Source organism: Pipra filicauda, unplaced genomic scaffold, assembly GCF_003945595.2.
Source record: "Pipra filicauda isolate LSUMZ 115617 unplaced genomic scaffold, ASM394559v2 scaffold15_size4787011_pilon, whole genome shotgun sequence".
In the NCBI taxonomy this organism is placed as follows: domain Eukaryota; kingdom Metazoa; phylum Chordata; class Aves; order Passeriformes; family Pipridae; genus Pipra; species Pipra filicauda.
In genome coordinates this window covers 1,727,826-1,752,560 of record NW_024104096.1, presented here as the reverse complement: position 1 = coordinate 1,752,560, position 24,735 = coordinate 1,727,826, and the positions used below count along the sequence as shown (strand labels likewise).

At 35.3% G+C, this 24,735-nt stretch overlaps 1 protein-coding gene across 1 annotated transcript in view; it reads right to left on the bottom strand.

Annotated features, from left to right (window-relative positions):
• Positions 1–24,735, bottom strand: part of DNTT (DNA nucleotidylexotransferase) — an 86,515-nt gene that overhangs the window by 53,391 nt on the left and 8,389 nt on the right. The window contains exons 3-7 of the mRNA XM_027710892.2: positions 22,781–22,903; positions 12,922–13,092; positions 11,569–11,640; positions 8,271–8,394; positions 6,822–6,954 (exon numbers count right to left, since the gene is read on the bottom strand). Coding sequence (XP_027566693.1) covers positions 6,822–6,954; positions 8,271–8,394; positions 11,569–11,640; positions 12,922–13,092; positions 22,781–22,903 — 623 coding nt within the window. The remainder of the gene's footprint in view (positions 1–6,821; positions 6,955–8,270; positions 8,395–11,568; positions 11,641–12,921; positions 13,093–22,780; positions 22,904–24,735) is intronic.

Here is a 24,735-nt window from a genome sequence, read left to right as displayed (position 1 = left end):
ATCTTCTATTAATTGCACACTTTGTTTTTTGTTTTAACATTGAATATCAGATTTGGATATCAAATGAACAAGATGAGAACTGTAAAGAAATAACCCATTTTAAAGACAATACCCTATCTTACTTCTAGTAGTGTACTTGCAATATGCTGCTTTGCCACTAAAGTTTGCCTCTGCAATTTGAAAATGTTCATGCCAGTACCCCTTATAATCTGTGTAATGACAAATATTGTTAATAGTACAAAGCAGTCATCAGTGCAGTAATTTTAAAATTTTTCATCAGTTTCAAACAAAAGTTAGAATTAAAATGGTAACAAATCTGATCCTGTACATAACTAAAATTTTGGATTGAGTGCCTGACAAGGAAATAGAAACCCCTACTTTCTGTTTTCATTCTCGTTTTTTCCAATTCAGTTAGGGGAAAATGAAAAAAAAAAAAAAAGCTAATACAGGAGACTTTACCAGTCCCAAAATAATACAATCTGAGATTTCATATCTTGCTTTATAACATCACTTGTATTGCTCTGGCATACTTCCTAGTAGTCATCATCAGTCTTGATATGAAACAGAAAATACTAAACACCATAGAGATTCTCACAAATACCTTCTAGGAGATGTAGGGGGTTCATGTAGGTTATCATGAAAAGTGTAAGGCTAAGCCAGGGAGTTTTCTGGCTCTACATACACAGCGGAAAACTTCTGGCTTATGAGAAATCATCAGCATTGCCACCTCCACTCTGGACCCATCACTTGAACTAGTTTTAGAGATAAGAGAGGTATGTAGCCAAACAGCATCCTTCAAACGAGCTGAAAAACCTGTGGAAGTGGTAAAGGTAGAGTAGAGTACTTCTACTCTATTACTTTGAGCAGAGTAGGGCACGTAAAAAAATCTCACATCAGTAAGTTTTCTAAAGGCTTTGAAAGAAAGTACTCAATTATTTCATGGATTCTTACAAAGTTCTTTTTGTCCACAGCTCCCAGATACCTTATTCATCAGCTTCTACTTCATGATTCATCAGGGCTAATAATAGATGAAATGAGTGGAAAAATAATCAAAGCTCTAATGACAAAAGGAAGTATCTGAATTACTCCAATAGATTATCTTCTAAATTGACTTGCCTAGCTATTAATTTGATTTTCTCCTTTCCCAACTTAATTTTTAATGGCTTACAGAAAATTAAAAACAGAAACTAGTGATGATCTCTGTTCTTTGCCAGTTGCAGTGCTTCTAACTCCAGTCACAGAATATTTTTACTCACAGCATCCCAATACCTCAAGGTCAGACATTTTTAAATTTAGGGAGTTTGGTAAGGCAAAGCTGCTTTACTAAGCTTTAAAACCAAGCAGATCAGATTAAAAGCCTCATCCAAAATGGACTACAGTTTGTCAGAGGAAAAGCCATGCTCACAAATGAGAGCCAAGAAGTCTCTTCAGTCTGTTGCTGGAATAATTGCTAGATTATTCCAGGATCTGTTTAAATTAGTGTGTGTGCAAACTACCATATCAGCTCCAACAGTGAGCAGCCTGCCTATACAGATAGCTGTTATAGCAGATTTCTCCATGACAAAATGAAATAGCAGCAGAGAAAAAAATTTACTTCTCATAATAGCAGTGAAAGAAAGTGAGCAGAAATTACAGTATTTGGACTTGATAGCTGGGTACAGCTTATATCTTCCCTTACTACTGTTTGTTTGTTGGAGTAAAAAAACCCCATAGAAATAACTATATCTAAGAACAGTGTAAATGCAAAGGCACACTGTAAAAACAAAGTGTAAGCAGAGTAAGCAACCTCTGATTAGGAGTTTGCCTAAAAACTTAATGAAGGAATCTTTTGTTCAAGTGTTCTATGAGGTTCAGTCAGTGACCACATGACGAGCTCGGTTAAATAAACCACAAAGTCTTAAGTATATACCAAAAGGTTGGGAAGTATAATACTCTTCATACACTCAATCTTACATTCTCTCATTTATGAGCATGTGCCAACAGTTGGATAAATTTGATTCCAGGTGCCATATAGAAGTCTCATCTCTGAAACAAAGGTGCCACAATAACACTGGTTATTTACCAGTGCGTGAACCTGTAAAATAACCTCTCAAAGTGTTTCTTTATCCCAGCTATTTCATTTTACTTTATCTCCAAGACAGAAAGGAGGGATATCTTTAAATTATTATCTTGGTACAGAACAGGAAAGACCAGAGTTCTGTCCCATGTCATTCCTTTATGCATTCCTTTGCCTTGTAGGAAATGTCACTGCACACAGGCAAGAAGCTTCTGCACCGTAATATACAAAGCATGGCAGTGGTGCCTGACAAACGCACTGACCCTGTCCTTTGCTCTCTTCACTGCTTTTTTATTAACAATTCTTATCTACAAATGTTACAGTGTCAAATCCTGATTCTAAAAGATAATATAAAACTCAAGGAAGGAGATAGTGATCTATCAATCAATTAGGCTCATGTTAGAACAGAATTAATAATGAGAGTCTGAGACAAAACATTCCCTGAAGACTGATGCTGCATGGAGGAATTAGCCTCCCACCAAGACAAATAATAGACAAGAGGCACTAGTTATTCTGCATGATGCATTGCCCAAGATACTTGGACAACTCCTTAGGAACTGCAATAACAAAAATTACCTAAAACAAAGTGTCTCCTTAGTCTACTTCACTCTATCTTAAGGCAAAGATAGGAGAAGCCAACAAAAGTGTGTCTAGGTAAATATAATTTGAGAAACTCAGAAGTGAAATCATAATACCAAGAGGACGGCTAGGTAATTTTCTAAAAAATAAGTGCCTATTGATGATACAGTAACTATGTCCTCACATCATAGCAATACGCTGCTGCTGCTGCAGAGCTAGCCACAACTATTTCAGTGTGCTACACGCAATACAAGAAAATTGAAACATAATTTGTAAATAATTTGGGAATCAGATGAACAGGTTATCAGAAAACCATTCTGAAAATGCAGTTTTTCTTTATACTATATATATATATAAATACTCTCATAACTGTATGTAATTCTTATTCCAGATCCTTTTCTGAATTTCTCCAGTGAAATTTGGTTTTTGTGGGTGAACGTATTGACATATGAATAATCAGTAAAGAGATTGAAGTCATAAACTACATATAGTATATAATCCTCCAAGCATTTTTGCTCTTAGGAAGCCCTCAGCCTAGATCATCTCTTGTGGTAAACCCAAATATCAGAAGCTAAATCAAATTAGCTAAAACTCAGGGTCTTAAAAAACATGGTGATTATGCTTCAGTGCATAACAACTTTTTCTTGAAGTTATTCTGAAGCCATATATTAATAGGGAACTACAGGAAAAATGGGAAAATTCCTCCTGTTTCACTGTCATGAAACCTACTGTGAAGTTCTCTGTCTACTTGTCATTACTAACAATCCTACAACAATGTTAATATTATTAATAGCATTAACACATTGCTAACAGGAATCAAATTTTCGGTAACATGCATTGATATACAGAAGATGAGATAATGATATTACTATGGAAAAGTCCTTAATTCTCTTCATAGTATAAAATTACCTTTTTAATAACCAGGAAAAAAAATTGTCAGGTCCACAGTTTAACTCACTGAAAAGTGATAACACACTTTAGCCTAAATTACACTCCTGCCTTGGATATAGCGGAGACAAACACAGTAATCAGGGATGTTGCATGCCAGAATAAAGTTTCTTTTTTCCCCATCCCTGAGCTTCTGTTTAACTCAATGTTGGAAGGGAAACTTCACCCTTAGTGGCTTTTGCAACTTGTAATATGAGGTACTATTCCCCATCTTGGAATTTGTTTTATTAACTTAAATCTCAAAATAAGAAAGGCTGAGCACTGAAAATAATGCCATGCCAATTCAAACAGACTCCATGGCAAATTCAGTTTTTCTGATAACATTGTCCATGGTATGATTTATATTGCATTATCAGCATATTCAGTACTTCCTTCTCTGCAGTCAAGCTGACACCCTCCCTACATAGACAATGAAATACATTCCACACCATGTGGGTGTGATTTATCTATTTCATAACTACAATTGCTCTATTTCTGTATTTCCATGCATTTCAGTGTTATAATTTCTGTTTCAAAATGACCCAGATAAGTGTTGAAAAAGGATGGAAAAACAAGAAAAAGAAAACATTCTCACAACCTCTCATATGAAAATATGCTAACTGAAACTCAAGGAGTCTGTTTTACAGGCAGTTAGCTAAGAGTTCCTGTAGGAAAGCAACAAGGGATAAACTCATGCAGACTTCAATAATTTATTAATTCCTGCTCCTGAATGATTTCAAATTAGGAAGATATGGAATGGCTGCCATCACGACCCTTTTATTTTTTACAAGACTAATAAAAGAAGCCATACAGAAGACTAAAGGTGAAAACTAAATCAAACCGAAGAAAAGTCTATGAACAAGTTTGCTCAATTTAAAAAAAAAAAACAACAAAAAACCACAACTATTATTTACTTGAATTTTATGCTATTCTTTCTAATTTTGATTAAAAGAATTTCTACATCATCTGACCATGACATTTCAGGAATTTAAAGGAAAAGGTCTAGTTTCATTAAATATATCCAGCCACATGTGTGCTTAATAGGTTTGGGAAAAAGAATGTAACTTCCCTGTTCTCTACCCTATTGAATGTCCATGGCTGCAGATCACCATAGAAGTTCTGCTCCTTGAAATTCATCCAGTTCTCCTACATAGTAAAGTAAGGTTTATGAGACACCTGACTTTCAACTCTGTGGTCAAATACGGAGGAAAACAATCAACTGCCAAACTTTCTCCAAGTTATGAAACAGGTATACAAAGCAAGAAAAGACTAGATCCTGGGGAATTAATACATTATTCAGAGCAATCGGGAGCTATTTTTTCCTCTTATGTTAGTAGTGTACAAGGTGTATGAGGAGGGAATCAAGTTGTTTGATTTAGCAAATTGGCCTATTTCTTTTACTAAAATATTTATATAATCATGAATTAACCAAAAAAATAATTTGTTAATTGAAAACTGTGAGCTACTTAGCTTACACATACTTCTTGCTGAAGAATACTGCCACTATAAGAGACGGGCAAAAAAGAACAGATGTAATCAACTCTGTTGCAGCTCAGCAATTAAAATATAGGTGCCTATATAGTTTTCTACAAATCCTACATCATAGCACTTATGTTCCGTGGGCTAGTAAAATATCATTTAGGACTGAGATATTGAAACTTAGTTTACCATATTCCTATATATTTAAAGGCATGCAATTAGTACACAGAATTACTTACTAGGCATAATTAGATGCTTAAATAATGAAGAAACGGGGAGTTTTCAGTATAATAACCTGCAAGTCTCTGACCCATCTAGACATGTTTTAATCAGTTACATGCAAGTTACGAACAACACAAGGTCCCTGAATCCCTCTTTGCTTTGGTGTGAAGAGATTGTCATCACATGCCTCTTAAAGGCTCACAGAATGATGATACTTGAGGTTTTGAATACAAAATCTAATCTTGTTCTTATAACTCTGGTCAGGGTTCATACTTAAGCCTAATGCTTCTGATTGACCACACTGTTACATAGTAATTACGTAGCTGGAGGCTGCAAATGTTCTTACAATAAATATGGGATATACAAGGAATAATTATAAATATCATAAGATAGCACAAAGATTATAAAAACATTCAGCACAATCTTTGTGCATGTATATAGAAGTTACAGATTACATAAGTTCTTAATTTAGATTGGGTTGAGTCTATGCAAACCTATCTGGGCTCACAATATTAAATCACACAGGTGATACATTAATTATTAGCATTCTTCTCTTTTGTACTCATACCAGCTTTAGTTGCATAAGAGTCACAGAACTGTGTATTTTGAGTTCTAAGAGAATACTTTAAGTATTTTTGAAAGATATTTTTATTTTTAAAATATAGTCAAAGTTTTACAAAGTAACAAACTAAGCAGCAAGAGATCTAAGGTGCTGAGTAGGGCTTTTTGCTTTATGAGCATGACATGTACTACAAGAAGGACATAATGGGGGCCTGAGCATAGAGCAAGGAAACCAGAATTTCTGAAGACTATTCCCAGTCTCAGTACTTTGCTGTGTGGCTTTAAGAGAGCTCTCAAGTAAGTGATGAAAGAACAAATTATAGATGTTCTGAGCAACAGCTTCAGGTTTGGTTTTACAGAGTAAGACCAAAAGCTTTAGGAACAAAAAATCAGCCAGGAAAGAAATTCTGAGATCATTCCATCTATACAGAGGTTAGTGTATATTTGGTTTAGTCATTGCTTTATGGCCATTTTAGTAAGTGTTTACTGTAAAGTATACCTCTAACACTAAAAACTGCCTCAGCACATTTCAGCTCATGTGACTTAAGATCTCTTTGAAAAGAAACCCAAAACCGACCCTCTCCTCCCTCAAAAAAACCCAACCAAAACAAAAAATCCAAGACTGCCTTAAGCCTATTGTATCTTTCCTTGAAGTATGGCATTACAATAGTCTCAGCCTCGGGAATTCAGATCCAGTGAAAGAGAAAAAAAGATGCCCAAGTACAGTACATGATCTAAACATCATTTTTCCATCAAGCTATTCTTAGATTTTGCTCTAACAAACCAACTATTCACAGTAACAAAACACAGCAATCTGGGAATGTCATAGAATTACCCTCTGGTTTGAAAAAACAAACAAGCAAACAACAAACCCAGGAAAAAAAAAAGTTGAAAACAAACTCTTCCCACCAAGCTTCTTTGATTTTTCCAATACACAACATCTCTTTTTCATGTACCTGAATAAAACAGCCAAGCGATTCCATTTGTTTTCACTCACCTCCTGAAACCACCTGTTATGGTAACTAAAGCATCTGGTAGAAAGGTAGATACAGTATTCTTGACAATCAAGGTTACTGCATCTGCTTCTGCCTTAGATACACAGCTAACAAGGTCCTCATAGTAAAGAAACCCTGGAAATCAAAGGCAAAAAGTGCTGATCACTCCATGGAATTATCAAAATCTACACTGCATTATGCAAAGCCCATGTGAATAGCCACCTCTCATCAGGAAGTTAAAGAACACAACTCCTACCATGGGCAAGGGAACCCTATCTAATGGCAAGAACTAAGAAATGCTGCATCATGAACCTGAAATTATAGGTTTGTTTTAGAACATGTTGTGGGAAGAAACAAATTTTGATCCAGCATCTTCAGGTTTTCCTTCCTCCCCACCATTCCTGAAATCAGTCTCTGTGGTCTCTCTTGGGTGTGAGGGATCACAGGCCAGAGACAGCCTCTTCCTTTCTTCATCTTTCCCTTAGAGTTTATATATATTTTTGTCATTATTATTTGTCAGGTCATTTATCAATATAGCAGTCGCAATAATTGCTCCACTTTCTGAGAACCTGAATATTTATAAGTTATTCTGGATTTCCCTACCAGCTCCCATCAATGGCATTTTTGGATGTACTGCTTTAAAAGGCAGCCTTCCCAAAATTAAGGTGTTCTACCCTAGTACAGGGCTCAGAAGTATGTGAAATATCCCACCTATCTTATTTTTGATCCCAGAGCTTGTGTTGAAATAGCCCAGCCCTGCTGCTTGTTTCATGTTTGGATATGACACATAAAAGAAAAAAGGACAAAGGAACATCAATGTAGGAAAGTTGATCCAAGGGATTCTGAGGTGATGTAAACCACATGAATGTAATGCAAAAATAAAGTTACATTATTATAATTTCATGTTATATAATATTTTTTTCTTAGTTTAACTAATTTCTTTGTTTAAATGTGTTCCTTTATTTAGGGAAATAGCACACACAAAAAATCTATGGGGAAGTAACACTGCATGTGATCATGTTTAGCATTTTAAAGCTCAGGTGTGCTAGGATTATGGGAAGAATTTTATAAGTACTTTATTACAAATCTTGATTTATCACTAAGGTAGAGCTGCCTTGACGGAGACAGGTCTCCTCTGAAAAGTAGTTCTGGGCTTTCCCAATTTTGCACAACCTGTGCAATAATGAACCATTAATAGTTTTGTGTATGAGAGATTTCATTTGGTATCTATGCAAGCAATTTAAAAGTATGCATATTCCTATGTTTTGAATGACACCATTTTTAATTAGCAGCTCTGTTAATCCAAATATTATTTCTACCTAATAATTCAATATTCACAAGACCCTGCAGCAAGCAAACAGATGTATAAATGACTTTTGTCTCCTCCTGTGATTCTGTTATCAAGTTCTTAGAGCACTGACATAGAAATTTTTGTGACACTTTCACCTTACCTGCTTTCTGCATTTTTGACAGCTTGAGGGTCTTGTCAGCTTTTAACTCTTCCACCGTTCGCAAACCCATTCTGTACCATTTCTCAGATGTCTTCACTCCCACTCCAAAGACTGAAGTGAATTGCTAAGGTCAGTAGAAAAACACACATTTCAGTGTTGTTTTCTAAAGGGGCAGCAAATTAATAATAAGTAGGTAACAATAAGGTTTCACAAGGAAAATAATGGGCAGAGTTAATCCTACATTGAAGATATATAATAGTGTAATGCAAACATACAGATTCAGCTTCCCTTCTTTGCATAGCTACATAGAACGGAGAACTGGTTTTATACCTGGGCAATTCTCATTAAAGTGAAATCTAAACAAGAATATAGTAGTAGTCCCACACCTTTATGTAATTTACCTAGATGTACACTTTTAACTAAGGTTTGAAATAAGAGTAGTATTTTTACTCCATTTCTTAACAGAAATGCAAACAGTAACATTAAGTAGCTGTATTCCCCTACAGTCCCTTCATAGAATAAGAGGCGTCACAAGACCATTCATAATTTGACTGACATTATGATTTTGTGTTATATACACTACCAGCTCTCAGTTGTACAGATGATGTTGGTGTTGTAGCAGTACTGAGAGATGGGGTCAGTGGGAACCCTGGCAATCCTGAAATTCTGCACTGAGGACAATTGGGTCTCAGTGCTACATGGAGAAAGATCATAAGAACATAAAGACAACTAATCTATTCTTGCCCCATCCTTGGAATTGTTCAAGGCCAGGTTCAGTGGGGCTCTGAACTACCTGGCCTAGTAAAAGGTGACACCGCCCATGGTAGGGGGGTTGGAATGAGATGATCTTTCAGGTCCCTTCCAGCCCAAACCATTCTATAATTCTTATACTCCATTCTATAAGACATATGTTGAAGGTCACTAACAATATTGTTTTCCAAAATGGGATTCCATTTCAAGTAAAAACTGTAACTTTTGTTTTCTTGCATATTGCAAACAGTCTTATGATTTTCAGTCTTCACATGAGTCAAGCGAAATTCCTATACATCTCATAATCTTATTTGGAGTACATATTTTACTATTTTGCCTATTGGGAAAAAGAAAAACAAAAAAAAACAAACAAAAATGCCCAAATCTACCAGTCTCTGAAGTTTCTGTGTTGTTGTATTCCATTTATTCCAAAGTAATTTTGTACACTAAATTATTCCCCACAAAAGGATGTAAAGCAAAAATGTCACAGTTGTAAGCATTATTCAGTGGATCAATATCGCGGATGAACAATAAATAGCGATATAAAAGCAAGAGGGAAAACTTTCATGCTTGCCTGAAAGCACATTTTTTATGTTCAGTTTGTCAATACTGAAGCTCTCCATAGTTTCTTTGTACATTTATGGAATTCAATGATTTACTGTGTAAGACACAAATAACTGCTGTTTTCCATTGAATCTATAACCTCTGAATTTCAACCATGCTAGCTTTATTTTGTGTTCTTATAAAGAAATTAATTCATTGGAAATAATTAAGATAAAGCAAAGAGAAAATTAAAATCATGGATAATATTAAATAGGAATAACTCTACAATTGATATATAATGGATGAAACTACCTCTTCTTTGTCTGAATCATGGGTGTTTATGAAAGAATGTGCTTTTTTTAAATACTTACATTGCTATCTTTTAATGTTTTCGCTAGTGCTAAAAGATTTTCAAAAGGGTCTATTACTGGGTTTTAAATGATTCTAAGAGACTTAATTAATGTTGGGACAGAGAACTAAAGAAAATGGATTCTGCGCCACTGTTCAAATTTTTAGGAAAAAAAAAACCACTGCATTTTTTTCTTTCCATACAAAGATCCATTATTATTTGGTATATTTATAGATGTCAATTGAGAGAAGCTGCCAGCAGTGCAGCACAAGTAGCCCGTTTCTTTGATTGTGTTTGCAGCCACTGCTTTTTTTCAGCTCGTGAAATAAATTACATGAACTCATTTTCTGGAGCATCCACTTCTATAAGGAGCCAAACTGACCATGCCAATTCAAGGATCATATATCTAAAACACAGACTATAATTTAATTCAGTCATTTGATAACTATGGTCCTGGGGCCAGCAGTGACCTTTTAAAAGTCCTGATGAGTGATGCAGCAGTCACCACGACCATGGTAAACAGTAAAATCTAGGAATTCACTAATATGGGATTCTTCTTGGCTTTCTTAGAAACTCATAAAAATTGGCGGAAACAACCAGTTACAACCAATTTAACCAAAATGTCAAGACGTGCTTGGCCAATAAGTTTGTTGCAATTTTGCATATGAAACAACACATAGAGAGTATTTGAGACAATTTTTCCCCTGATAGGTTTTTTCTAATCTCCAAGATACTTTCTTAAACCCCAAAATATCAGATTTAATGGCTGATCCTCAATCATGTAATAATGCAATCATGAATTAATAAGCAAGTCTGGTTTCTGAATCCTGCCATGTGAACCTACACCTCTTTTCTGAATATTGCTAGAGATACATTAGCAACTTTCACTGGACATCAGTTCACACGTGTATCACAGGTCAGAGAGAATGGAAGAGCCTTTTGATAGCTGAAGTAAAAGTGAGTAATGCAAGGGAGAATGAAACAGTCACACTTGATTTACTCTCTGTTTTAATTTTTTCTGAAACAGTATATTTATAGAGACTAAAACTGCAGATAAAATTGAAAAATGTATTTGTTCATATATATATACATATAGTTTATATATTTCCAATGGAGAATTCAATGAACATTTCAGAAATGGGAACTGCAATATTGACGTGGTTTAGATTCCCTGCAGCTATGAAGTAGTGTGACTATGACTCTACAACCTCCCTAACAAAGAAATATCTCCAGTCGTCTTCCTTCTGCCTCACACCAAAGAGAATTATAATGGATTTGAATCATCTTTTTCACCTGTTTTTTTTCTTAATGCAAGAATAAGATGGGGTAGCATCAAAATGATAATCAACTGAGGCAGAAATAAACCCAACATTCAGTTAAACTTACAGCAAAGAGTATGCATTACATTAGTTCTCAGGAAAAAGGGATTGTTTAGTTCAAGCTTAAGAGCAACTACATATGCATCACATTAATTAAAAATAGAAAATGATTTCACCATCATTCTTTATCAGTTTCTCAATCTCCTTTTTATTTAAGACCATTCTTTCTTTGCACTTGATATCAGTTGTTCCTTTATAATAAAATCAATGGTTATGTCTAAGTTCTACTACAGAGAGGGAAATTTTAAACTACAGCAGCAAAACTCAAAGGATTTACCTTAAATGCCTTGTATCGCTCATCATTTAACACTTCTTTAACTCTAGAACTCTCTCCTTCTTCAATAATCTCCTAAACAAGAAAAATGTTACTTATAAAAATAAATTTAAAAAACAATTGTAAAATCTCACCCCAGTGATAAGATTTAGACAAATAATCTAAAATAAAGTTTTATCAATCTGTACAAACATGAAAAGAATCCTCAGCAAACGTATTGTTTTACTGCATCAGGACCAAATTCTAGAATCTTTTTAAAGACAGAAAATTACTGAAGAATAAAGGAGAAACTGGAACCACAGAATAAATTTCACAGTACTTATTTACTCATAAATTTACTCAAGGATGAAGTAGAAATTGAGACCATGGAATACATTTCACAGTACTTATTTACTCATAAATTCACAGCCAGAAAGCAGTTATTTATCATAAACTATCAATGACTTGTCCTGAAAATTAGATTTCATTATTTGGTTTAGTTTACTTCTCCTAAAAGTAAAAGCATTGTAAGAACAAACATATTTTTTCTTGAGTGTACAGTTCTTCTAGTCTTTCTGATAAAAACTAAAACCAAAACAAACATAAAACCCCATCAATATAACCCCAATAAATCACTCTATTTTCTGTGGGATCATAACTGAATTCCCAGCTCCCAGGTAGTAGGTACAAAAAGCACTTCAGAGGCTACATTCTTAACTGATGGAATGAGGCAAACAAGGAGCATAACACTCAGCAATGACCCCTCCAGACAGCTGAGACCCTCTCATCAGCTGCCTGCTGGAATAACAGCACCTAAGATGTAGGGTCCTGAAAAGGCTAGGAAGTAGAGAAAAATGTAGGGAATACTCAAAGTTCCAAGAAGAATGCAAAGTTCATCCATCACTTGGATAAAAGGCTCTGCTACAACTATATATAACTGGCTATAGCAAGGTAGGATTTAACATTAAAGTACTAAAATATTTAGCAGTTTTGCAAAAATAGTATTTCTAATAAAGCATTCAGGTGAGCAAAGGGGAGTAGTCACATGAGCAAAACTATTAACAGTTAACCTGTTGCATCCAAATCAGTGTAAGCCTCTAAAAATTACATGCAAAGTTGATACTGCACTATTTAACACTTTGTATTTATTCACTAGTTACCATTATTCCTAAGGGTGGGGATTCCATGGCAGAACCTCATGTTACTACAAAGGATTTCCAGAAATCATTCCATTCTTAGTAACAAGAAAAATATATCCTTATTACAGGAAATACAGAAGGCTGTGTACATGCACACAGATACCAATGCTGCTCTCTGTGACCTCTAAATGTAGATCTGTAAAAGAATCAATTGACAGATAATTCAGAAGTACATTACCTCAATGACATCTCTGACTTGGTCTCCTATGCAGGGCAATCCTTGTATATCTTTCATTCTGGTTACTGGAAATGGAAGATATTTCAGCAAAGAAGCTGCTCTCAGAAATTCCAGGCAGAATATTTCATTTTCCTTGAACTCATAATTTTCAGCCATTATCTCAAAGGCATCCTGGGGTGGGGGGAGGTATAGAAAGAAAAATAAAAGTTTGATAAAAGCTTAAAATATTCAGTATACTCCTTAGAAAGGTTACTTTGTATTCTAATTCAAGAATTACTTCTTTACTCTAGCATGAAAAGAGAAAGTTCATTTAAAAAATAAAAAACCAGCCTAATTTTCTAACCACTTGAAGTTTTCCAGGGATCATAAAAATTTCATTTTAGAGACAAATGTATGAAAATATTTTGATCTGTAACAAATTTGAAAATCTTTTGTGATATATGCTTGCTTTATTTTGTGCAGATCTTATTAAATCAATGTGAAATAGAGCCATAATTTTTAGAATTATGCTCAACCATTAATAATCCAGCAGGCCAGTATGTGACATCTGCACTTTCAGACACAACCAAGTAGGAGTCTGTGGCAACACTGGAAACCACCACCTTCTTTTTGAACATGTAGCCATGCTTCTAGTTAGTAATTTAGGAAACAGACTTTTTCCTCATGTACAACCCATGCAAATAGAAACACATTTTCTTTATGGTTCTTCAGCCGTCCAAGGTTTGGTTTATTTGACATTGTACTCAAAAATACCTAGAGAATGTCCATATAAATTTTTTATTTTAAACTATCCATATGCAATTTATGCAGCTTTGAGGTCTATCTCCCTCCTTATATATATAAATATATCTCCATCTACCTATCTTGATAGCAGCAATTTTTAGAAATGAAATGCAGGGAACAGACTGCACAGTGGTGTAGAGGCATTTTTTTGCTGTTGTTTCCCCTTATAAGATACAAGGTTTTGAGAGAGAACAAATGCTGCAAAATAAGTTTGTGAATAACCTAAGAACTTACAAAGGTTTGTAGCTGATTAGCAGCCAGAAATCCAAGTTCTTAGTGAAACCTTTCACAAACATCAAAAATTTTCAAGACTGCAAAATTAAGCAGTTTCTTCAGAAATGTTTAAAAATGTATAGTTTCCAGAGGAGACTTTCACTGTTCAGAATCTTTACCTAAAATGTATGCCACACTTGGCCATTCAGGATGCTCTTGTGCATGATTCAAATGGCCCAGGGCAGGCTAAGTACAGCCCAGGAACCAGCCAGCCTTGCAAAGCGCCCGCACTGCACTGTGTCCTGCCCTCCTGCCAGAGACCCCATTTCCTACTCTTCAGGCAGGCTCTCAAGAGCAGCTGGCAAATCCCAGCTTTGTGTTCCACTGCATCAGTTGGCTGCATATCCTTCCTGTTTTCCACCTTACTCTTGTTTGCTCTTTGACCCACAAGGCATTACCAAAAAAAACCCCAAAGAAGTGGTTATCAGTTTGCATCTGCCTGCAATTACCACTTCACGGAGCTGTAGCCCAAGTGCCTGTTCAGAAATGTTTTGGAATAAGTAACACCCTGTGATACAGATGGCAAGAGACAGCAAATGGCTTACCAGAGCAATGACTACAGTGGATAGCAGGAAGGAGTAAGATTAAAATTCTTTTTCCTGCCCTCAGTTTTTATGGGATCACTGTTCACGTTTAGCCTCAACTTTCATTTAATTTGTATAAAGCAAAATGATTCTAGATTTTGCTTTGATTTTTATCTTAGCATTACTGTGCTTTACATTCAAAGATAAAGCCAAGTAAAAACCAGCAGGCCTTGTACATCCTAAATGCTACATGTGTAATATCTCCAGGTGAGTCTGTCTCCAGCCCACTAACTGATGTGACAGCAAATCCACTGAAGTCAACTCTTTATTGTATATGTGGAATAGAGAATGGCATCTGTCACCATGCATCGAAGGAATACTGCCTGATTTAAACAACAACAAGATTTTACTTTAGCTACCATCATTTACATTGTTAAAGCAGAACAACTTCAAATTAAATGTACCTTTCACATATTACATTTCATTGTTTGGTCAGTTCTAGAAAAAACAGACCATCTGACATGATGGGTTGTTTAGATTATAAACATTATAGTCTCGTTAAAGCAAAATGAAAGTTTTGCTCAAAATCTTCAAGAAAACATTGTCTTTACTGACCCTAGGATTTGCAAAACTTCCCTCTCAACAAAAAAAAATATGAGATCTTAATGGGTTTGACAGTATCTCTCTAGAAGAAATAGGTACCTTAGCTGAACAAAACCACTTTCCTTGTATTTATCTGCACTAATGTGTTAAAGTGTATAAAAATAATCAGGGCTTGCTGCAGATAATTTGCTTTATTCTATATCACCAGCATAACTTCGCTCCTTGATCTAAGAATCAGAAACCTGTTGTCTGTCACACTGGAATAATCCTCCCTTTAGCTGCATATTTATCAGCTACCCTGATCAGTAAGGGATGTGCAATTCCGTTTTCATAACATTTCATGAAAGACTTCATGAGAAAGACAGCTGTTTAGCAACATGCTTGATCTGGAGGTTTTGACTACCATTTACAGTCAACTAGCCCTGGGGTACAGGGTATCAAAGGGAAAGGAGAGAGTGCTCCTTTGGGGGGGGGGGGGGGGAAAACAAACAAAAACCAAAAAAAACCAACAAACCACAAAAATCACCAAACCAATCTATCAGAAAAATAATGCACAAACCTTAGCTTCCTAACAGCTGTGTTTAAGCTCTTACAGTGGCTAATTGTTGGATTTATTCAACTGCTATTCTTTTTTCCACATTTAAGATCTTTATTTATGTTGTATGCAACTACATACTTTTTGGTAAAAGACAGGTGCACATTATAGTTTCTATTTAGAACAAGAACTAATGCAGGAAAAGGTGAAACTACCAATTTGAGGTCATGAGCAATAAGGATTCATCCTAGTTTGTACATGGAAGAAAAAACACAGCACTGAGAGTACTGCAAAGCAAATGGGAAAATATATTTTACAAGTGGGGTGACAGGAGTCAGATGTTTCCTCTGCTATGGGGTTTTTTGGATCTTCTCCCAAGTTGTTACTACTTTTATTCTTTATCAGCTTCAAAAATTCTTTCCTACTATGGCGTAGAAGATGCTAATTCTTGCTTCAAGTGAGATTTACTGTTCCACTCACAAAATTACGATTACTTTTGCTTTCTTTTTCTCTCTTTATAATCTGTACACATGAATACTCAAGAAAGCAGTGTTTGGCAAGAGATTTCCTACTCCTGTTAGCACTAACAGCATTAATCAGAGGCAGAACTAAAAAGACAGAATTGCAACCTTCTTGTTAAAATAGTCTATACTGATAAACATTGTCAGAAAATAGTTCTCAAAAGTAGCTGCTCAGCAGTATGTATTAATGACAGAGACTGGCAAAGTCTGCTCTTGATTAGGATGCTCAAAAAGTCTGGGGATGTTTTTTTCTCACTCCCTGCAGGCAGCCTCTCACATGCACATCTAAATAGTTGTATTCTACACTGAATAATCAGCCATCGTGATAAATGTACCTGAATGTACCAGCACCACTACTGCTGTAGAGAGGTATTAGTCCCTTTCTACTAGCAGGAGGGCAGTTTTCAGAAAAGCTGTCTCACCATCACTACTGAAAAAGACAATCTCGTGCAGCATTTTACTCAGAGGTTGTTGACAGTCAATGAGAAAATACAATCAAAGCATTTTTTATGATTCTAGTTTGCATTTTTCAGTGTTTTCCTGCCTTTGTGAAGCTCATTAAGCTCCTTAAAATAAACAATAAAAGATTATTGAATATTCATTATTCCCTGTACAAAAAAAACCCGTTGCCTGCAAATGCTGCAACTAATTACAGATCTGTCTTTTTACATAAAACTGCTTCTGACATTCTTTTTGATAAAGTTTTATTTTATTTCTTTTAAGAATGATATAGTTCACAATGAACAATATTCCAGAGGGAAAAGCATATAAAACTCTTATATTAGCTGAGAAAAATCTTTGCAATCTAGTAGATCTCTGGTGAATTCTACGTATGGCGACATAAAAAGGAAAGATTACTGACCCCTCCCTTATTCCAAACCTACATATTTCTTACATTAAGCACCTTGCCATTACTTTATCAATCAGATTAACATTCAGATTTCCTGTTTAAAAGTACCAGTTAAAAGGAAACTAAATTTCTAGACATTTCCAGGACACGGGATTTTCATAATCTTCAGGGTATTCTGCAGGGTCTGCTCTAATTAAATGTGATAGTTGGGCTATGTTTTAGTTCTTCAGTTATTGCAAATTTTACCTCTGTGTCTGAAATTGTGGAATGTATGTTTGTGAGACTTGGACTATGGAAAAATCTGGGGGTTAAAAGGACCTCCAGATTCTGGTGGGTCAGATCCAAAAGTACACAAAGATTTTGTTGAGTAGTGTTAAAAATAAGGAAGATGATAGATGTAGAAACTTTGGAAAGCTGCTTCACACCTCCCTGCCATTGTTTCTGTTATCTTTCATTCACTGCCTATTAGAACTGTGAACACTCCAGGGCTTGAACTGTCTTTTACAAAGTGCTTGTACAGCATCTCTTAGAAAAAAAGCTCCTATTTCACTTGAGCCTGTAAACACTACTGCAGCACAAATTAAAATAATATGAACATACCATTGTACAGGTAAATTTAATTCACCAAAGAGCTAAACAGCAAAGTGTGATTAAAAAAATTAAAAATCCTACATGACACTTGTTTGAAAAACTATTATACTCTGAAAAGCAATTTGAGTTAAATTGCTTTCCCTCTCACTAACGGTTTTCTACTTGAAGTTTATTTAGTAAATTACAAATCCAAAGGATGGGTCCTAGTTCTCATAACATCAGTGTCCCCAGTGTTTGATGCCCATTGAAAACCGATCAAAGTTTTAGAACGCCTCTTTCATTCAAATAATTTTCTTCTCTCTTCCCCCAGTGTAAATCCTTACTTGTGTTTCAGTGGGAAGATATAAATGCCATGTGAACACTTTTTGGATAGACCAAGAGAGAAAATAAATACTTTCAGGTGTTTATTTCAAGAAGAATTAAACAATTTGAGCCAACCTGTAGCCTTGACTTAAGTGACTTCCAACCAAATGAAATGATTCATTTTTTGTTCAGTCTGATTTTTTTATCTGAACTGAAAAGCCCAATACTTGCCCAGATGCAAAGATTTTAACATGTTATCTTACACAGCCGGAGAAACAAAGAAGTTGAGAGAATAATGTAATAGCATAATGTGCATGATCTCGGGGTCCTTGCATTATCAGAAATAATTATGTTAGCTTCAGCTGCTCCTCCTATTAACCAGTAATATAAGGTTCATTCCTTAAAACAGAGTGGAACTTATGAGAAGTTTCCATATTTTTCCACATAATGTAAAAGAAAGCAATACAATTGTGAAAAAAGGTCTGCTGACACAGCACAAAAATGCAGTTAGATAATCACATAACTGCCCTAGATGAAAAACAGTGTGATAAGAAATATAAAATACAAAATGTCTATTACACATATACACAAATCCAAGAAAGCAGCATAGACTTGACATATACATAAAAATTTGGGTTGCTGAAAGGTACAGCTGTATTTATACTCTGTATTTTAGGGAGCACACTCCCACTTACCTCAAAAATCAGAAAAGAAATTTACTCTTAAGACCAAACCATCAGTTAATTTTGAATAGGTATACACTTTGTATACATTTATAAAATATGCAGTTTTGAGGTGCAGCCTGGAGAGTTTTTACTGAAGTAAGCTACGTCAGTAAGACGCTATATGTTATTAAAAGTATCCATTCAGTTAGTGGTTTTCTACTGTACAGCTCCCAAGTTCATTATAAAACTAAAGTTGAGGTTCTTCTGAGGTCTATTTTAAAATGGAATAATAATAATTGCTTGAGCCACTGGCATAACTGATACATGTTTCTGTAGATAGAAAAGAAAAAAAATTTTAAAGGAATATTTTTTGTCTGACAGAGTAGAAAAGAAGCCAGGCATCTTTCCCATGCTAAACATCCACATTCTCATTACCGTGAGTAACAGCCAAAGCAAAGTAACATTCAGTAGCATTAGCAATAAGCCTCAGAATCACAGAACCATTTGCCTCTGACTTAATTAGTTTCTTCTGTAAGAATTAAATTGTATTTTCCTCACAAAGAATGTCTTTCTGAATTTTATTGCAGTCTGGTATTAATATTCAAATCCAGCAACCCCTCTCAGGCACAGTAGAATGACTCCTTTCATTTTAGCACAAGAAAACACAATGCAGCCCCCAAGTGTAAATTTTCAGTGGGAGAGGGAGGCTAGCTCCAAATGAGCCAGAGAATAATATTGTAATATTATATTCCATAATAACATTAATGTTTAAGACAAACATAAAGGAAACATGCTAAGGTACAGACTCCACTGAAAAGGATTTGCTCTTTTGTTTTGCAGCTTTACCCATCTGAACAGCTACAGTTCACCTGTGGAGTCAGGCTTATGCATTCAGGTGCATCCCTGGAACACCCAAATCAATAAAGCCTGTGGCAGTGGTTCTCATCCTACACACCATGAGGCCACAGTACACGATGCACAGTGACCCAAAGACGGCATGAAGCCCAAGTCTGAAGCAGTTGGGTTTCTACTCCGTGAACTGACACACAATGCCACTGTCTCCTCCTTGGCACACAATTTGACATACTTACTCTGTTCCTCACACAACAAACCTTACCACTCAACAGCTCATAAAAAATAATCTGGCTAGGATTTGCCCCATACTGAACATAATAACGAAATCTTGACATCTCCACAGCTTTTGCCACCCCTTCTGTAACTTCTTCCATGGTATAAAACCAGTTTGTTGCAACTTTCTGCAAGTTATTTTCTGGCTATTACAGCAGAAAGGAAACATGAGACAGTTGAACACAGACATTGCATCTAGAGTATTAATCCACCACATTTTCCTCACGAGCTCTCACCAAATCTCTGCTATTTTGTTTTAATAAGTGGTCTTTCATGGGGAAATATATGCAGGACTCCAGACTAAAATTATCACTAATTATCAATTTCTACAGAAATCAAGTCCCCAGAAGTGCCTCTTCCAAGAAATAAGTCCATCCAAATCCTTGTATGCATGTCATTGCCTGTTAGTGTCTGTTCCAACATAACAACGCAAACTCAATGTAACTTTCTCAAACACAACTACTACTTATTAGAGAGAGGAATTTGATACAGTATATCAGGGCAAAGTCTAGCAAAAGGAAGAATCTAAGAGCTCATCCAAGAATGCATAAGCAAATAATAGCTTTGTACCTCTATTACAGTCAAGATCAGAAAGCAATTTTGTCAAGCTAACAAAAGAAAACAGAAAATCCGTAAGAAAAGGGAACAACCCTGGTTCATGAAATAAAGTTGTTATAATAAAATACTACCATCAACGCATAACTCAAGATAGTTTGGACCTAATTTTCAGGATGTATGGTATTGAGCCAGGGAAAATCTGTCATTTAATGGTTGGCTGCCCACAGCATGCACAAGTGAATTATGCCAATGCTTCAGTGCATTTGCTAAGTGCTTGCACTGAAAATCTGTTGGAACACTTTTATTTGAGAACGTGAATTACAAGTTTAATATAAGACCAACAAAACAACAGCAAATCTAAAAATCAGGCTCCTGTGACATTAGGCAGACTAACTGGCAGGCCTGCAGGGAATGGGCCAGCACTGGTAGTCCATAAACACCCAAGTCCTTTAGCTGTCATTGCAAGCTTTGATTGTGAGGGACAAGAGTAACAGCCCTAAGGATTTCCATTACAACTCTCAAGATGCAGATGTTAGGCAGACTCACAGGCATTATCAAGCTGCACCTCTAGAAATAAAATACAGCATGAACTCAGCATGCTGTCAAAGTACGAAGATGAAAAACTGACACCTTTATTGCTACAAAACCTAATTTCTACCCAGAAATGTTTGATATATAGGACAACAGAAGGGAGTCTCAGTGCTCCAATCATCAAACAGCCCTGCTTCTAATGTGTTCACCTAAATTAATTTATCAAATCCAAGTTGTACTCTGACATTAAGACTGCTGCAATGATAAACCTAGAAGTAATTTAGGGATTGCCTCTGTGAAACACACGTATAACAGAAACCACTCAAAATGCATGTGCTCAAAATGTTAATGATAATTAAAAATCAACAACAACTTTGTGTGTTCTAGGGCAATCATTTTACTTTGCCATTATCCATCCTAATTACTTTTAATTTTTTTACCTTCAGAATGTCTGACAAAATACAGAAAATTCAATAAAGAGCCAGACTCCCACATTCCACCATTTTCAGGAAGTGTAGAACTAAGACACTTAATTCCTTTTTCTCCAAGAAGGCTAGTATTTTACATCATCTTTCAGTCATACAATGTTTGGTCTGACATTTTCCCCCTACAGAAGCTTGTATTTGATCTTTGTAAACAGTGAAAAAGAATGACTGCTTTGAAGAGGTTAAATGGTAACATTCACAACCTTGTTTTTCTAACAGGAGGTGGGGCACAACCGGTGTTCAAAAGAAGCAGTTTGGGGAATGCTAGAATCACTGGGGTTGGAAGGGACCTCAAGAGGTCTCTAGTCCAACCTCAGGCTCAAAAACTCGATCATGTTGCTCAAAAAGGGACTTTTATTAAATAATTAAACAGTTTAACATATTTGAGTACCATAAACAGTACTATATAATTGATATAATTGATGATTATTTCAAAGCATCGCTACAGGGCAAATTTTAAGTTGTTTAATTTTTAACTCCGTATTCTCAGGTAATTTTAGAGTTGCTTGTATGTTTATCTTTAGTTCTGAATTGTCAGAGGTTTTAGTATTTACCTTGTAAATGTTTTTTATTCACAAATAACTGGTATCCATTGCTATTCTTTTCATATTGATCTTACAAATAATATTTACTTGAAAGATTTGTGTGTATTTATAGTCAGATACAAGGCAGAATCATAAAAATTATAAATAATAACAAAATAAATAATAAAGCTTTAGAAAAAATGAGGAAGTATTTAATGTTATAATCGAAACACATGCATACAAATATTCCAGATGTATTCAGACTACACTACATCAGAGACTCTGACAAATGTTTTCTATTGCACAGAGGTCACTGAGTACCTGGAGCCAGCCAAGAGGAGACATTAGGCACAATAAAACTTAAGTGGAATTTAGACCAGAGGACTCAGGCTCTTCGTACCCACTGAAATGTGTAATGTTATGAGCATTAACCAGGATATAAGGCAGTCTCCAAGATTTTTATTTAACTAGACAATTCAAGGGGGGAGGTTTGTCATGTTAAAGTAATTAATATGCAATCTGTTTTCATAACTACAGAACTGAAAATCTAAAATTTAGAATCATACTTTGAAGCAAACACCTGAGCAAACTGGAAGACAGCATAGAAATTGTGAAGTACACTGGACTGACCTAAACCAAGCTTTTGCTTATCATTACTTTTAACTTGTCAAATACGACTGTGATGAAAGGCTAAAAGACATTTTCAGATTATTGTTCTATCATTTATTTTAAAAATTCATGTGTTTACAAGCTATTAGTGTATTTAAAGATCCACTGTGTTAAGCTTTCAGCAATAGAGGATGCAATTAAGCTTGCACTCAATTTTAATTTAAGAATGGCAGATTTATAACTTTTTTTAATTGTTATTGTGCTGCCTTATTTACTAACAAATTTGCTGAGGGCATCATAGAAAATACTGATGCAAGTACTATATTAATTATTTTACTTATACTAGTTTTTATTTCATGGATGGAATTAATATTACCGTGAATTTCTTGTTGTAGTTATTTAAAGTTGTCTTCCTCTGGCATGAATACTGAGATACTTTTCTTGTAATACATGATGGCACTTCTGATTCAGGCGTATTCAAAGGAGATTGACATTGCTCCTAAAAAGAAAAAAAAAAAAAAGAAGGATTGGTGACACACCTGTCAAATAGCTTAAAAATACAAAAAATACATTTCATGGGCCCAAAATATGTACTTTTAAAGAGAAGGCAAGAGAATAGTAATGGTCTTACTATCCTCCTAGGAAAAACATTTGATTTCACATTGCCTGCACTGACAGTACCAGTTTATCTGGTGGTTATTAGGATTTTTGATTTTCTGCAGTAAGTTCTTACAGAGAGTTCTCAATCACACTGCCATTTAAAAAAACGGTCCATCTAAATGGTGCATGTCTCTACTACTCCTACTATTGCAGTAGGATTGAAAAACTACAAAGCTTTAGGAGCAGATAAGCTCAAAAGAACAGAAAATTTTCCTAGAAAACATTAGGTTATTCAATATAAGATTAGGAATATTAGATCAAAGAGAAAAAAATTAAAAAAAGATAAATTCTCAAATAACTGACTTTTTCAATTTGGAGCTAAATTCAGTGGTGGAGGAAAAATGGTTGTATGACTTGAAAATAGGGTTTTCTCCCCTCTTGCAGGTAAAACGATAGAAAACTTTTTTATTTGGATTTAATTCGCTATGATAAATGTTCTATTCTGTGGTCATTTTAGAGTGAAGGAAACATTTACAAACAGCTACAGAAGAGTAACGTCCATCCTTTTCTCATTCAACAGACAGTGTTCACTTTGCAATGTGGTTTTTCACTCAGTCAATTCCCATACATGCTGATCCAATTCAGACATCATTTTCAGATGTTCACTGAATCAAGGAAAAGGAGCCAGATGCCAAATCTCTAATGGGCATTACCTAATCACCAGGCAATCCACCTCTGGAGGATGGAAAGGGAATTCTCCTGAAAGACAGGATACAGAGACACATTCCCACTGGCAAAAGAGTCCTGAGCATGAGTCCTCAATGTGTGAGTGTCCTGACCAGTGAGGACCAGGAAAAAGACAATTTTGCACTGATTTTTCTGCTGCTTTATATACCCAATTCCTTTGCTTTCATTAAATGTACCAAATCTGAAATACTTCAGAAACACAGTGTCCTCAGCATTTCTGTATATTTTTTGCTATTTGTGATTTTGTCTGAAAACTTTGGGCATTATCCAAAGCCACAGGGAAAAGGTTCAACAACAACAATAAAAAAAAAATCACAAAGACACATAGAAGAAATTTTTGCCCCAACAATGGCATGATGAGCCCTTTCTCCCCTGTATTCAAAGACACAGACAAAAGGCTAGCAAACCTATAAACATGTGCCTTCACAACCACACCCCCCCTCCACATAATTTCATGCTAAATTGCCTTTGTATTTGATACAGAGTAGTTAAATATCAGCATTCACACACACACAAAATGCATTGCACAACTGAAGGAGCAGCGAATTATATGGTAGTTTTTGTAATATACAATGAAAGGAAGAAAGCCATTTTAGGTGTAAGACCACTCTTGGGAATAACCAAAATGGGTTTCAGTCAGAATCAACAACACAACTCATCCGCTTTTGCACGCGTTCATGAATTATATTTTTCAATTGATTTTAAATCACATAAACTATGATTGATGAGTGCTAATATACTGCTTGAAAATATAGTGTCAGCTGCAAAGACAGTGAACAAACAGAATGTTACTGAATAGAATATATAACAAGCTGTTGTCTTCATTAGGACACAGACACACAAAGCACAGAGCCCTACATGCAGCATTACCTGACATTGTGGATGAAAGCAAAATTAATGCAGAAAATTTATGCATTTAAGAGGGTGATAGACTGAGCATAAACATCCTCCTCCTGCCTTGGAAAAGTTATTTGAGCATTTTTT